Source organism: Myotis yumanensis, unplaced genomic scaffold, assembly GCF_028538775.1.
Source record: "Myotis yumanensis isolate MYYU_CA2020_CCGP unplaced genomic scaffold, mMyoYum1.0.hap1 SCAF_9, whole genome shotgun sequence".
Taxonomy (NCBI): Eukaryota; Metazoa; Chordata; class Mammalia; order Chiroptera; family Vespertilionidae; genus Myotis; species Myotis yumanensis.
Genome location: NW_027223760.1, coordinates 43922093 through 43936257, shown reverse-complemented (window position 1 = coordinate 43936257; position 14165 = coordinate 43922093). Strand labels below are relative to the sequence as shown.

Sequence of the window (14165 nt, the reverse complement as noted above, 5' to 3'; positions counted from 1 at the left end):
TACTAGGGACTAAAGGGGATAGAGCCTGCAACCCGGACATAAACCCTGACCAGGAATCGAACCATGACCTCTTAGTTCATAGGTCCACACTCAACCACTGAGCCACATGGGCCAGGTAAGAGCCCTCATTCTTTATTGCCCACTCTCAGCTTGCATCTTTCTCAGTTTTTTTTGTTTTGTTTTGTGTTTTTTTTTTACTTTCTCTTAAAGAAACAAATATACCTATCATATTCCATAGTAGGATGCTGAGCTAGAAATAGCTTCCCCCTTAGATTGAGCTCTTAGGGGCCAGCCTCATGTCCTAATCACCTTAATATTCCTAGACACTCAATAACTGTTAGTTGAATGAAAAAGCCACATCTCTAATTTGGTAACAGACAGGAAGTATTTTAAAGTTACCAACAAAAATTTAACAAAACTGAATTAAAGTGCTGGCTTGTTCTGTGCCCCCCAAACAACAGTAAACAAGTCCGAAGGAACTGAGATGATTTCGCTGAAATAGAATGCTGAGGAATGACACAGCGGCTTTGTAAGGGGTCACAAAACAAATGGCAGATGGCCACCTGTGCCTCCCCATCACCGACAGGACAGAGGAAGTGGATGTATTCCCATGTTAAACATCAGCAGACATTCTTTGATAATGAACTTTATGAGAAAGGAAGCAAGACCCCGAGAAAGGATGAACTCAGATCCTTGGAGATTTCTAAGAACAGGCGGAACCTCCCACCAGTTTGCAGTGGCTTAGGTGGGATTTTAGCTGAAAAATAAGCTGAAACACATGAGCTCTTGAGGTCACTTGCAGCCTTTTCTCTTTGCTCAAGGAGTTAAGAGTTCCCATCTACTGAAATGTCTATTATTCTATAAAAATACAAAAACTGACACCAAAGAGAAGTGAAAGCAGAACTGGTACCCAGAGTCTAAACATCCACAGACACAGAGACCAATATTACCCCAACAACTTCTGTCTCAACTTTGACGAAACTAGAAAAATGCTTCAACCATCTCTATAAGGTATCATATTATAATTCCAAAGCCCCAGGTTTCTGCAACTCTAATTTTAAAATATGTTTGGCTTATAAACCACAGAAGAGAAAAGATCAGATCCGTCCCAGATTTCAAATGATTTCTTGACAAAAAATGGGGATTTTGATTACAGTGCCTTAAAAATAAAGAAAATAAGTGATTGAACACATGGGGTAGCACACACAAAAAAACTGGACACTTACTGAAGTCCATGGCATGTTGACAATGCAACAAATGAGGCCGGGTTTCCTCGGATGTGGCCCTGGTAGTAACAGTGCTCTCCTCCCTAGAAAATAGAAACAGAGAATGTAAGCCTTTGCCAGCACAGGAGAACCCGCCATCACTGCACAGGTTTCTGCCACACTGCACTTCCACTTGTAAGGCTCTGCACAAGATTTCATTATTCAGATTAGTATTATTCCACCATTTCTAACCAAATTAGTCACAAATGCTCCTAGTGAGCTGGTTCCAAATGTGATGATCAAAGGAACAAGAAGCAGATACTGAAATACGCTGTGGCTCTTGCACCACAATAAGTTTAGTCATCTATTTCCCCCCTCATGAGAAACTCAACCTGCAGCAGCAGCTAGTGGACACTTTCACATAAAGCTCAGGAAAAAGGCATATAAATCATGTGAGAGTCACTAAATTAAACTGATGGAGGAGAATGCCTAATTTTACATTGTTTCTATCAAAACTTGACAAGTTTATACTATTCTTTTCTCCATCCAGGAATGGCTCTACTGGTAAGCAGTGTAGGTTATGGTTTGAAATGGAGAAGTTTCTTCTAGCAGCCAGTTACATGAGCTAAATGCCACTGAGAGACTCATTTCCTCGAATGAAATGTTCCTGGAAAACCTCACAGGGTAAATCCTCTGCCAGCTCTGGGTAGTGCTGTTTTTAAATACTTGCTCATTGTGTGGTCGAGAAACCAGTAGCATTGACATCCCTGGGAGCTTTTGAGAAATGCAGAATCTCAGGCCCACTCCTAATCTACTGTGTCACAATTGGCATGTTAACAAGGTCCCTAGGTGGCTGATTCATATGCACATTCAAGTCTGAGAAGCATTGCTCTAAATGACTGTTCCCATCCCCCCACCCATCTCCTATTTCTTCAGAAGCTATAAACTTTTAATTAAACTGACCCATTGAGATATGAAAGACTGAAATAGGACAGACTAATAGAATGGGAATAAAGAAGCAAACGTTACCTACTTCCCAGTCTGGCTTAAGGACTAACCCCACTTAAACTATTCAGTGCTTGACAAGTGGAGGGGAGAGAACAGGAAGACATGATGCTATCACAAGGCTAAAGACCGTTTCTTCACTGGAATTCCAAGGCAGGCAGCCTGGCCTGCGACTGCTGGTCCTACTGAGATAATACCACAGGCTGGAGTGAACCTCAGTTATGATGAGAGGATAGAGAGCAAATAAAATGATTCACTGTGCAATCCCTGGCCCTGGGACACCCCCAATTCCCAAGGCAGCCATTGAGCATGATGGACCAGGATTATGGTTGGATTTGGTGGAGGACAAAATAGGATGGTACTTCACATGTGGGTCTGACAGGGGTGGAACTCAAAAGGCCACAGATGTCAGGATAGAAACAAACCTGGGCACTGACTTCCTAGGGAGGGTTGGTTTGGCATAGCTGTTAACAGTGTGAGCTGTGTAATCTCAAACAAACTACAGGACCTGCCTGTGTCATCTGTCAAATGGTAATACTCTTATAGGGTTGTTCAGATGATCACAGAGCTAATAATCATATGACGCTTAGAATAATGGCTTGTTACTCAGTACACACTCAATAAAGGTTTGCTGCTATTAGAATTACTTAGTGTCAGCTATTGTCCTACTCAATTTACATACACAACAACTTTGAATCCTCACATCAATCTTACAATAGTGTTATCTCTAGTCTACATAGGAGGTCACAATCTCTGTGAGCCAAGGCTGGCCACCTGGGAAGTGGCCAAGTAGGGATGCAAACTTTGTATAAACCTGTGAATTCAAGGCCAGTGTCATTGTAACTACACTACTGATGAGTTGGACATAAAATCTGTGGGTTATGTAGTGAAAATCTAAGCTTTCCTTTAGACTGATTCTTTTAAAATTTATTTTTTGAGTGGGGCTGGAGATAAATTTCATAGAATTTTAAATATGTTCTATTGGGGCTGTTGGACTAAGAATTGTCCATAAGATGAGATTCTAATTGAATGAGAGGTGTTTTATGTTTCAAAAAACTTTCACTTCCTGGACACACCTGATTGGATCAGAAATTAACACTCTAGCTATCTATTGGCCAGACACAAAAGGCCAACCATCAATGAGGTGATCTGAACAGAGAGACTCTTATCTAAAAGAGTAGGTCTAAAACAAACAGTAAATATAAAGATAGCAGAAACAAAGAGAAACAGGAAAAAAGAAGATAATCACAGTAATTATGGTATCAGATTAGGGAACAATGGAAGTTGACAAGTCACTATATGTGGGGAAAATATGTCAGAGGCAAAGACATGTAAGAAATGTTTTATAAATTGCAAAAGTTTTCTTTAAAATACCAACTCTGGGAACATGTTATAGTAAATCGGAAAAAGGACAAAACTTCATGTTTTAAAACAATATTCCATTATCTTAGGGTTAAATAGCTGATTAGATCATGGAAAACCATCTTTCACTAATTTCTGGTTATAAAAAACAGAAGTCAATCCAAAAACAGCATATGATCAGGACCCATCTGCACAAAAGCCTAACGCTGCAAATGAAGTGAAGAGCTCAATATGGTTGCTTCATTATCGAATGTTTCCATGACACTTCAAGAGAAGCATAAACATCCAGGGGAGTGGGGGGAGGGAAATCTCCTCAATTTGGGCTATTAAAACACAAATTTTGAGGCTCTCCTATATATATAATTTGTGGTATATGTAATTTTTCTAAATAATGATGGAAATTAATTTTTGTGTTGTGATTTTTTTCAGGGATCCTTCACCATAAGTTGATAATTATTTAAGCTAAGAATGAAAGTAATGGAGCTGTTTTCCCCCTTTAACATGCCTGAAAATTTTTTAGTGCAGAATAAAGGCTTTAACGTTAAAAGGCTTCTTTAATTATATAAATATATTTAAAAGTTATTAAAATAAATAAAATAAATTTAATATTTTTTATTTTTAACAATTATTCATTATTCAAAAAACAATAAATACTTATAGAAAAAAATTATAAGAATTCAGGAGGTATGTGGTACAGAATAATTAAAAATATCCCCCTCATACACATTGCCCAGGCTTCAGTTGCCTCCTTAAAGGTAAACATTTTTGACAGATTTTGTGCACGGTCAGGAATAATCTATGCACATTTAAGTAAATGTGTATATACATAAATACACAGATATCCTCTTCAAAGCACAAAAAAGACTTACACTATGCATACTGTTCTGCCACTTTATTTTTTTCCTTAAGATAATCTTGACATCTTTTTATATCAATACCTCATTCTTTTGATGATGGCATAATATTTAATTATAGGAGTGAACAATAGTTCATTTAAATAGTCTTGTACTAATGGAAATTTAGATTATCTCTACTTTTTGCTGTCATAAACAATACTGTAACAAACTTGTTTTCATATATTTTTGTGCACTTCCATCAGCATATATTGGGTAGATTTCTAGATGTGGACCTGGTAGGTCAAAGAATATATGCATTAAACATTTTAATAGGTATTTTAAGGGACAAATAGAATTATGTTTCTTTGTACTTACATCTGCTTTTAAAAATGTACATTTGAAAATAATAAGCTGTATTTTATTAAAAATTATATATTTCTTTTAAAAAATATTTTATTGATTTCAGAGAGGGAGGAGGAGAGAGGCATAGAAACATCAATGCTGAGAGAGAAAATCACTGATTGGCTGCTTCCTGCATGCCCCACACTGGGAATTGAGTCTGCAACACAGGCATGTGCCCTGACCAGGAATTGGACCATGACCTCCTGGTTCATAGGTTGACACTCAACCACTGAACCACACCAGCTGGACAAAAGTTGTATATTTCTATAGATTACTACTTATTGATTATAAAGGCCCTCCATATTTTCTTATGACTTTCCTGAGGAACCAATGCTTTATGCTAGTGGGTATTACATATGATAATCTAAGATAGATGTTGTAAGAAAAGAGAAAACCCAGCACATCCTCATAGAGTTTGGCTCTTTATCTGACTGCCAGCCACAGCCTTTTCCTCACTGTCTCTCTTGTTCCAGAAATAAATCTATTGTCCTTGAAACTTTCTTCATACTTTTTGATTTAATAACATCATTATAACAGTACCAATGTTTACTTTTAGCTAATTAGATAGTTATAGCTAAAAAAAAATTACCCACCTCTATAAAAATGAACCATATGATCATGATGGTTCATATGTCTATTGGTTTCTCTCCCCAGTAGACAAAAAGCATTTTTTAATCTGCCCAGATGATTCCAATATGCTACCATGATTCAGAAGCTACACACCTTTGCAGGAACTTACCCCTGAATTCTATCGCACACTAGGTTCCTCCCAAGCATGTGCACTGCTCAGACTTACGTTATGGCTGCATGGCTGGAGTCTGTTCTACCAGGTGCTCCCCTATAATAACCTCTTCTCAATTTCCTCTTAAGTGGCATTGACATGAGGAAACTGTCCTCTTTTCACCCTTCCTCTTCCCTCCTAGTAATGAGAAACGGCTTTTTCAGGCATTACTGAGTCAGGAAATTCTGAGTCTCTGAAGGGCCAGTGGCATCAAGGAAACTCCTTGGAAAAGCTAAATCTTATGTTGGAGAGGATCCACAAACCCACCTTGGTTAAAATCCATAACCTGGGATTATACAGCGTCAGGTTGGCTTCATTAAAGGGACATAGGCCAAATATCTGCTCAGGTACAAAGTGTAAGGGTATCTGACTCTAAGCGAAGTAAAAAGGAAAACAATATCACCTCATTTCACAGTAAATTAAATAAAGCTGTCCCATGGTAGTTGCTAAATGCCAATAATCCATGTATCTATACGAATACATGTCAAAAAGTCTTTACCAATTAATGCCAAAATGAGAAAAACAAGTATAGTGTAGTCAACTTTTCATAAAGCTAAATGTATTTCATTTTATATAACTGTCCTTTGTTTTGAGATTAGTTCCTTCCTTCTCTTTGATTATTAAAATTATTAGATTTTTGATTTTGCCGATCGCCTCAGGCAAAGGCTGGATTAGCGCCTCCCCAGAAGACAGACGTTTTCCGCACAGCTGATTCCTACAGCCAGTCGGCCTGGTGGTCAAACCCCTCTAGTGTTAACTACAACAATTAAGGCTTGGCTAGAACAAGACTGCGCACAGAGACCACAAGGGGGTACACCAAGAAAGCATAAAAGATGCGGAGACAAAAAAACATGACAGAAATGGAGGATATGGAGCTAAAAATCGCAATTTTGAGGGCTTGCCATAAATTTGTGCAGAGCCTCACGAAAACTAATGAGACCCTCGATGCTACGATAAAGAAATTAGAAAGTAAGCATACACGGACTGAAATAAAGAATATTATACCCAATAGCAGACCAGAGGAGCACAAGAATCAAACCAAAGATTCGACAAAAAACACCCAATTGGAAAAGCAAAATGAAAAAAGAATCCGAAAGTGTGAAGATAGTGTAAGGAGCCTCTGGGACAGCTTTAAGCGGTCTAATATCAGAATTATTGGAGTGCCAGAAGATGAGAGACAGCAAGATATTGAAAACCTATTTCAAGAAATAATGGCAGAAAACTTCCCCCACCTGGAGAAAGAAATGGACTTACAGGTTCAAGAAGCGCAGAGAACCCCAAACAAAAGGAATCCAAAGAGGACCACACCAAGACACATCATCATTAAAATGCCAAGAGCAAAAGACAAAGAGAAAATCTTAAAAGCAGCAAGAGAAAGAGGCTCAATTACCTACAAGGGACTACCCATACGACTGTCAGCTGATTTCTCAACAGAAACTTTGCAGGCCAGAAGGGAATGGCAAGAAATATTCAAAGTGCTGAATACCAAGAACCTACAACCAAGATTACTTTATCCAGCAAAGCTATCATTCAGAATTGAAGGTCAGATAAAGAGCTTCACAGATAAGGAAAAGCTAAAGGAGTTCACCACTGCCAAACCAGTATTATATGAAATGCTGAAAGGTATCCTTTAAGAAGAGGAAGAAGAAGAAAAAGGTAAAGATACAAATTATGAAAAACAAATATGCATCTATCAACAAATGAATCTAAGAATCAAGTGAATAAATAACCTGATGTACAGAATGAACTGGTGATTATAATAGAATCAGGGACATAGAAAGGGAATGGACTAACTATTCTTGGGGGGAAAAGGGGTGTGGGAGATGCGGGAAGTGACTGGACAAAATTCATGCACCTATGGATGAACACAGTGGGTGGGGAGTGAGGGTGGAGGGTGGGGTGGGAGCTGGAAGGAGGGGAGTTATGGGGGGGGGGGAAAGAGGAACAAATGTAATAATCTGAACAATAAAGATTTAAAAAAAAATTATTAGATTTTTAATAGACTTTTTATTTTGGAATAATTTTAGATTCACAGAAAAGTTGCAAAAATTAGGAGATTTGTTAACAGTGAGCCTCCATTCCCACATTTCCATATTCCTGCAGGACAAAAATAAGCTGAAGATGAATAAGGCACACACAGCCAATTTTATCACACTAGCCTGTATCTCATTTGTACTACTGTTGATGCCTTTGGACATTTTTGTTTGCCATCCATTTCAGGGTACAAGTATTCAAGCAGCATCCAAATTATCAGCTCATTCCAACATCTAAAGCTATGTGGTTATTAAAATCTCTGCCCTATGTTAATATTCACTGGTAAACATTAGGATCTTGTATTACAGCCGTCGATCAAAAACATTTTAAAAATTAAAAGGAGACAAACCTAACTGACAAAAAGAATACTTCCATTTAAAAGGTACATAGTTTCTCCTGAAGAGAAAAAGATAAAGAATATGATTGTAGCAAAAGTTTCCACAGAAAGAAAAAAAGGGAAACAGACCTAGAAAGGCACTGGATATAAATAAAAATGATGAGGAAATAGTTGGTCTCATTAGAAGATGGGGAAGCCCACAGAAAATAGGGGCCATAATTTTCTGGACTTAAAAAAAAAAAAAAAAAGCCCACCAGGGACCCAGTGAGCTTAAAATCTATTTTTATTGTTGTGCAGGAGTCTTTTCTTACACTGATTTCCCCAGGGTAATGTCATCTGTGGAAAACAAAGTCTAAAAGCTGTAAGAGGTCCCCAGGAGTTAAGCTCCCACGTACCCTCAGCAAACAGTTATTAACGTCTTTTGAGAAGCAATGCATTTCCAGAAGGTTCAGGCTTACTCCCTCTCTTCTTCTTTTTTTTAAATTTTATTTTATTTTTTTTTTATTTTTATTTATTTATTTTTAAATCTTTATTGTTCAGATTATTACATTTGTTCCTCTTTTTTCCCCCCATAACTCCCCTCCTTCCAGCTCCCACCCCACCCTCCACCCTCACTCCCCACCCACTGAGTTCATCCATAGGTGCATGATTTTTGTCCAGTCACTTCCCGCATCTCCCACACCCCTTTTCCCCCAAGAATAGTCAGTCCATTCCCTTTCTATGTCCCTGATTCATTATAGTCACCAGTTCATTCTGTACATCAGGTTATTTATTCACTTGATTCTTAGATTCATTTGTTGATAGATGCATATTTGTTGTTCATAATTTGTATCTTTACCTTTTTCTTCTTCTTCCTCTTCTTAAAGGATACCTTTCAGCATTTCATATAATACTGGTTTGGCGGTGATGAACTCCTTTAGTTTTTCCTTATCTGTGAAGCTCTTTATCTGACCTTCAATTCTGAATGATAGCTTTGCTGGATAAAGTAATCTTGGTTGTAGGTTCTTGGTATTCAGCACTTTGAATATTTCTTGCCATTCCCTTCTGGCCTGCAAAGTTTCTGTTGAGAAATCAGCTGACAGTCGTATGGGTAGTCCCTTGTAGGTAATTGAGCCTCTTTCTCTTGCTGCTTTTAAGATTTTCTCTTTGTCTTTTGCTCTTGGCATTTTAATGATGATGTGTCTTGGTGTGGTCCTCTTTGGATTCCTTTTGTTTGGGGTTCTCTGCGCTTCTTGAACCTGTAAGTCCATTTCTTTCTCCAGGTGGGGGAAGTTTTCTGCCATTATTTCTTGAAATAGGTTTTCAATATCTTGCTGTCTCTCATCTTCTGGCACTCCAATGACTCTGATATTAGACCGCTTAAAGCTGTCCCAGAGGCTCCTTACACTATCTTCACACTTTCGGATTCTTTTTTCATTTTGCTTTTCCAATTGGGTGTTTTTTGTCGAATCTTTGGTTTGATTCTTGTGCTCCTCTGGTCTGCTATTGGGTATAATATTCTTTATTTCAGTCCGTGTATGCTTACTTTCTAATTTCTTTATCGTAGCATCGAGGGTCTCATTAGTTTTCGTGAGGCTCTGCACAAATTTATGGCAAGCCCTCAAAATTGCGATTTTTAGCTCCATATCCTCCATTTCTGTCATGTTTTTTTGTCTCCGCATCTTTTATGCTTTCTTGGTGCACCCCCTTGTGGTCTCTGTGCGCAGTCTTGTTCTAGCCAAGCCTTAATTGTTGTAGTTAACACTAGAGGGATTTGACCACCAGGCCGACTGGCCTCCCTCTCTTCTTATGTGTAAGCTCAAGCACCTCCAACACATACTCATTGTTTTTGCATTAGTTATAATATACTTGAAATGCTTTCTGTATTCCTTTCTTAGGACTGTCATAGCAAATTACCAAGAACTGTGTGGCTTTAAACAACAGAAATGTATTCTCACAGTTTTGGAAGCTAGAAATCTGAAATCAAGGTGATGGCGGAGCCATGCTCCCTCTGAAGGCTCTGAGGAAGAACCTTCTTCTTCCTTACTTCCGGGGGTTGCCCACAATCCTGGGGTTCCTTGACTTGCACAGGCATCCCCCAGGCTCTGCTTCCGTCTTTACCTGCTATTCTCCCTGTGTGCCTGTCTCAGTGTCTCTAACTTTCCCTGTTATAAGGACACCAGTCATTGGATGAGAGCCCACCCAATCAAGTACAACCTCCTCTTATCTTCATTACATCTGAAAAGGCCTTTATTTGCAAAAAAGGAAAGAAATGAGGAAAGAAAAGAAAAGGACACATTCACAGGTACCAGGGGCCATGACTTTTGAGGGACACTATTCAACATAGTACAACTTCTCATCTCTTTGAATGTGACCCAGTGAATTTCCATATTCATAATCCAAGGATTTTGCTTCTAAGAAGCGTAGCCCAGTGGAATAAACTGGAGGTATCTACCACAGCATTATGCATCTAATAAGATTAACCTATATCTTAATTACTTCGAGCAGGCCATTCTAGTTTCCCAAAGTTTCATTTAAAATACAAATCATTGTTTTTACACAAGTAATATGGTAAATCTGACCTTCAATTCTATTAGTAAGTCAAACAGAGCTTCCCAATTGCTTATTTTTAACCAGAGAAGAGGCAAGAGAAATTGTTTTTCAGTTGTCGAATAATCATTACAGACCCATTAATATAACCATCTCCTAACAGACTACTAAAAAATTTTAGGTTCCCACAAAATTCTCCTCAGCAACAAATTACCGTAATGCAGAGAGGGTACTTAGCAGGTTCTCTGAGATGCAGCTCTAAATTGGGAGAAGGGAAAATCAATGTGGACCACATACAGAGACTCTATAATTACAAACTCATGACATTATAACTCTTTCCAGGAAACCACTACATAATTGCATCTTTTTCAAATAATAGAAGTTTAAATGTATTGTTCTATATAAATTTTTTAGCATAAGAGATGCATGTTACTTAAAACCTTATTCTGTCGGTGATGCTTGACTATAACAGGAAGAAATATAATTGACTGGAAGACAGTTACACAAAAAGAAAGCATATTTGGCATCCCTAACATAAAGGAAGAAAAAGGTTTTTGTTCCATCTGAAAAGAAAATTTGGCTTTTTTCTTTCTCTTTTTTTCTTTAAAGAAAATGTCAACTACATGAGGATGCGAGGCAAGGAAAAAAAGAACATGTTTTGGGGTTTTTTTTTTTCACTTTTTTCCCCCACTTCCATTGTATCATCCTCCCATCCTCTTTATTTATTTATTTATTTATTTATTTATTTATTTATTTAAGAAGGAAGGATTAACAGGGACAACTAGTTGCAAAAAAAGGTTTTATTACAGCATCGTCTTCCCCTTTTGAGTCGTACACACTGCGATGAAGAACTGATCACCAGCTCTCAGTGGTCATTTCTACCCTCCAGGTGATTCTGACTTAGCCTGGGATAAGGTACAAACAAAGGTTGGCTTACTTAAGAGGAACTTCTCAATTAATGTCCTCTAAGGAGGCAAACTAGTACTTACGGTTGTACCTGATAAAAAAAAAATGCTAAGCCTCAAAAAATTAAGTGGTTTTGTGTTTTTGTTTTTGTTTTTCAGTAACTGTTTTTATGGGCATAGGTTGGTCTTTTTTTTGTTTTGCTTTTGATTATGTTGCTGTTTTTTATTGTTACTTATTCTCCTATTAGACAGAGGAGGGAGTTGAATTAGGTGGCCTCTAAAGTCCTTTCTGATTCTATGATTTGCAATCTATTTTTTTTTAAATCAAATATTACCAACTTTTTACTCCTTTTAAATACTAGGCCAACTTCCAAAGAATCATTGTTTTGTACACTGCACTTGCAACAAAGGAATAAAAGTTAAAGCCAACACAGAAGATGCTTGCATGTATGGAAAGTTTTTAAATATCAAATATAAAAATTGTAAACAATTTAAAAAGTAGTCTTGTTCCCTTTAGGATATACCTGATTTCTTTGAGTTGAGACTCTGGTTAAACATTATATTCCTACTTTCTCTCCCTCTTGTACCACTGTGTCCATCTCTTGGTCTGCCCACCCTCTCTGGTTTCTTTTTGTTCCTCATGCACCAAGATCCTGCATCAAGGTCTCTCTCTGGGCCTTTGCACATGCTAATCTCACCACCTTGAAAAGCTGTTCCCTTCCCATTTCACCTGCCTGTTACTTATCTTTCAAACTTCAGTTGGAATTCACATCATTTCCTCCAGGAAATCTTCCTAAACCAACCAGACTAGGTCAGGTCTCCCATCTGCTGCCTTCAGGACAACATGGACTTCTCCTTATGGCACTCTCATAACTGTCATTTTAAAAGACTGATTAGTAGTTATTTTTGTTATGTCTCTCACCCTACTAACCTACTAGCTTTGAGGGTGAGAAGTACATCACATATTGTCATGGCATCACATATATATCCCTGAGCTGATGGCATGCCCTCAACACATATCTATTAAATGAAAAGGGTTGAGGACACAAATACGGTATCTGACATTTGGGGCTTTTTTTCTATTCTGTTGTAAATCTCTAATGTCAGCTTTCCTGTTTGAGTATCTAATGTCATTTAACCTCCATGTGCTTAAGGATTTAGGCGTTTCCTATGGGGATAATGAAACCCACCTGCATCCACCTCCTTGCCTTCCTCAGAGATGCAATTAAAAGGCTGGGATGATAAAATCATGTTTGATAACCGATACTGGAGTGCTGATCAATTACTGCCTAAAAATGGCTGTAAACACTCAAACCACTCCATACCAAATACTTATTCTCTGGTGTTTATTACCTGTTCTTACTTTTATAGTGGCTACTTACTCACCAGAAAAATAAAAAAATTTTTATAAATGAATAATAAGATAATATTAGTTTGGGAAAACACCAAGGGAATAATTTATTTGGGGGGTTTTTGGTGATTTGGTTTTTGTTTGTTTTGTGGATTGTTTTGTGTGTGTTTTTGCTTCAAACCAGTTTTGAACTTATCAAAAACAACACTTTCGCAACTTTCAGTTCAGTTATAATTCCTCCAACAGTTCACTCTGAATTTCAAAAAACTTTGTAACAGTAGATTTGTATAAGATATTATATGATGAAAACACTCATTTTATAATTAGAATTAAAATAGGAACACTAGTCTATTATAAAACAGTTAATTGATTCTATATATAGAAACACCATTAGTGCTCCTTTGAATTAAAAAAAAAATACATAGATGAACATGTCTTCAAATTTATAGATAACATCTTGAATATTAACCAATGAAATACTTTAGATACTGAAGTGTACAAAAAAATTTTACACTGGAAAGAAAATAAAGAGGACTTTTTATTCAAATAGGTTATTAGCAGAGCTTAGAAACAGAACTCATGCTGATACCAGCTGTCACTTTTCATGTTTCCTTACTCCCAGCACTAAGATACCTGACCTGCATAATCCAGTAATGGGCCAATGTATTTCCCTCAGGCTACAGAGTTAAGACTACTTGTAATCAACGATGCCATTAAGGCTGCTGATGCATTTTACATGATGATGGACCTAGAGCAACCTTGCTTCAGTCCCAAGGGAAAGCAAGATTTACTTAATCCCCAAAGAATTTTCCCCCATAATGCAAAGAGAATTAAATCATGACATCCGAGCCACTGCCGAAACCACACTGATTGCAAGATGGAAGAAGAGCATATGTCCGCACAAGCCTGCCAGAGGGAAATGCACACACAGCCCAGCTCATCAAAAAGATAAAGAGACGACTAGTGGTGGATAAAAAGCAAAGAAGTTATGAGACATACTTGGGATAACTGTTACATGTGAGGGGAAAAAAACAAACATTTTATCGGTTTATTAGATGTGTGTAGCTCTTTTACTATTGGTGTGTGTGGTGTGTGTTGGGGAAGGGTGGGGGATGGGCATACTTTGGCAGGGATACAAGCAAGTATCTTCTGGTCTTTTGGCAGGATGATGATATGTTTCAGCATAGTTACTCTTGTCCATAAAACGTCACATTTCCTCCAGATGCAGATAAATTTACACATAGGCATAAGATGGGCATAAAAACTGAGCCATGTGTTTGCCATGTGCAAGACAGCAACACATTTCCAATTGTTACAGTTCAGAAGCCATGGCCATCCCTACACTGAACAATACTCAGTCTAACTTCTATGGAGAACAAAGAAGGACTAAAAATAACCCCCAAGAAAAAAAGAGGGTT

General features: G+C 37.7%; 1 protein-coding gene across 19 annotated transcripts in view; it reads right to left on the bottom strand.

Annotated features, from left to right (window-relative positions):
* The window catches only part of ADAM22 (ADAM metallopeptidase domain 22), a 177997-nt gene that overhangs the window by 75588 nt on the left and 88244 nt on the right, over positions 1 to 14165 (bottom strand). For all 19 annotated transcript variants that reach the window (XM_070424186.1, XM_070424187.1, XM_070424189.1 and 16 more), the window contains exon 5: positions 1227 to 1309. In XM_070424186.1, the coding sequence (XP_070280287.1) occupies positions 1227 to 1309 (83 nt within the window). The remainder of the gene's footprint in view (positions 1 to 1226; positions 1310 to 14165) is intronic.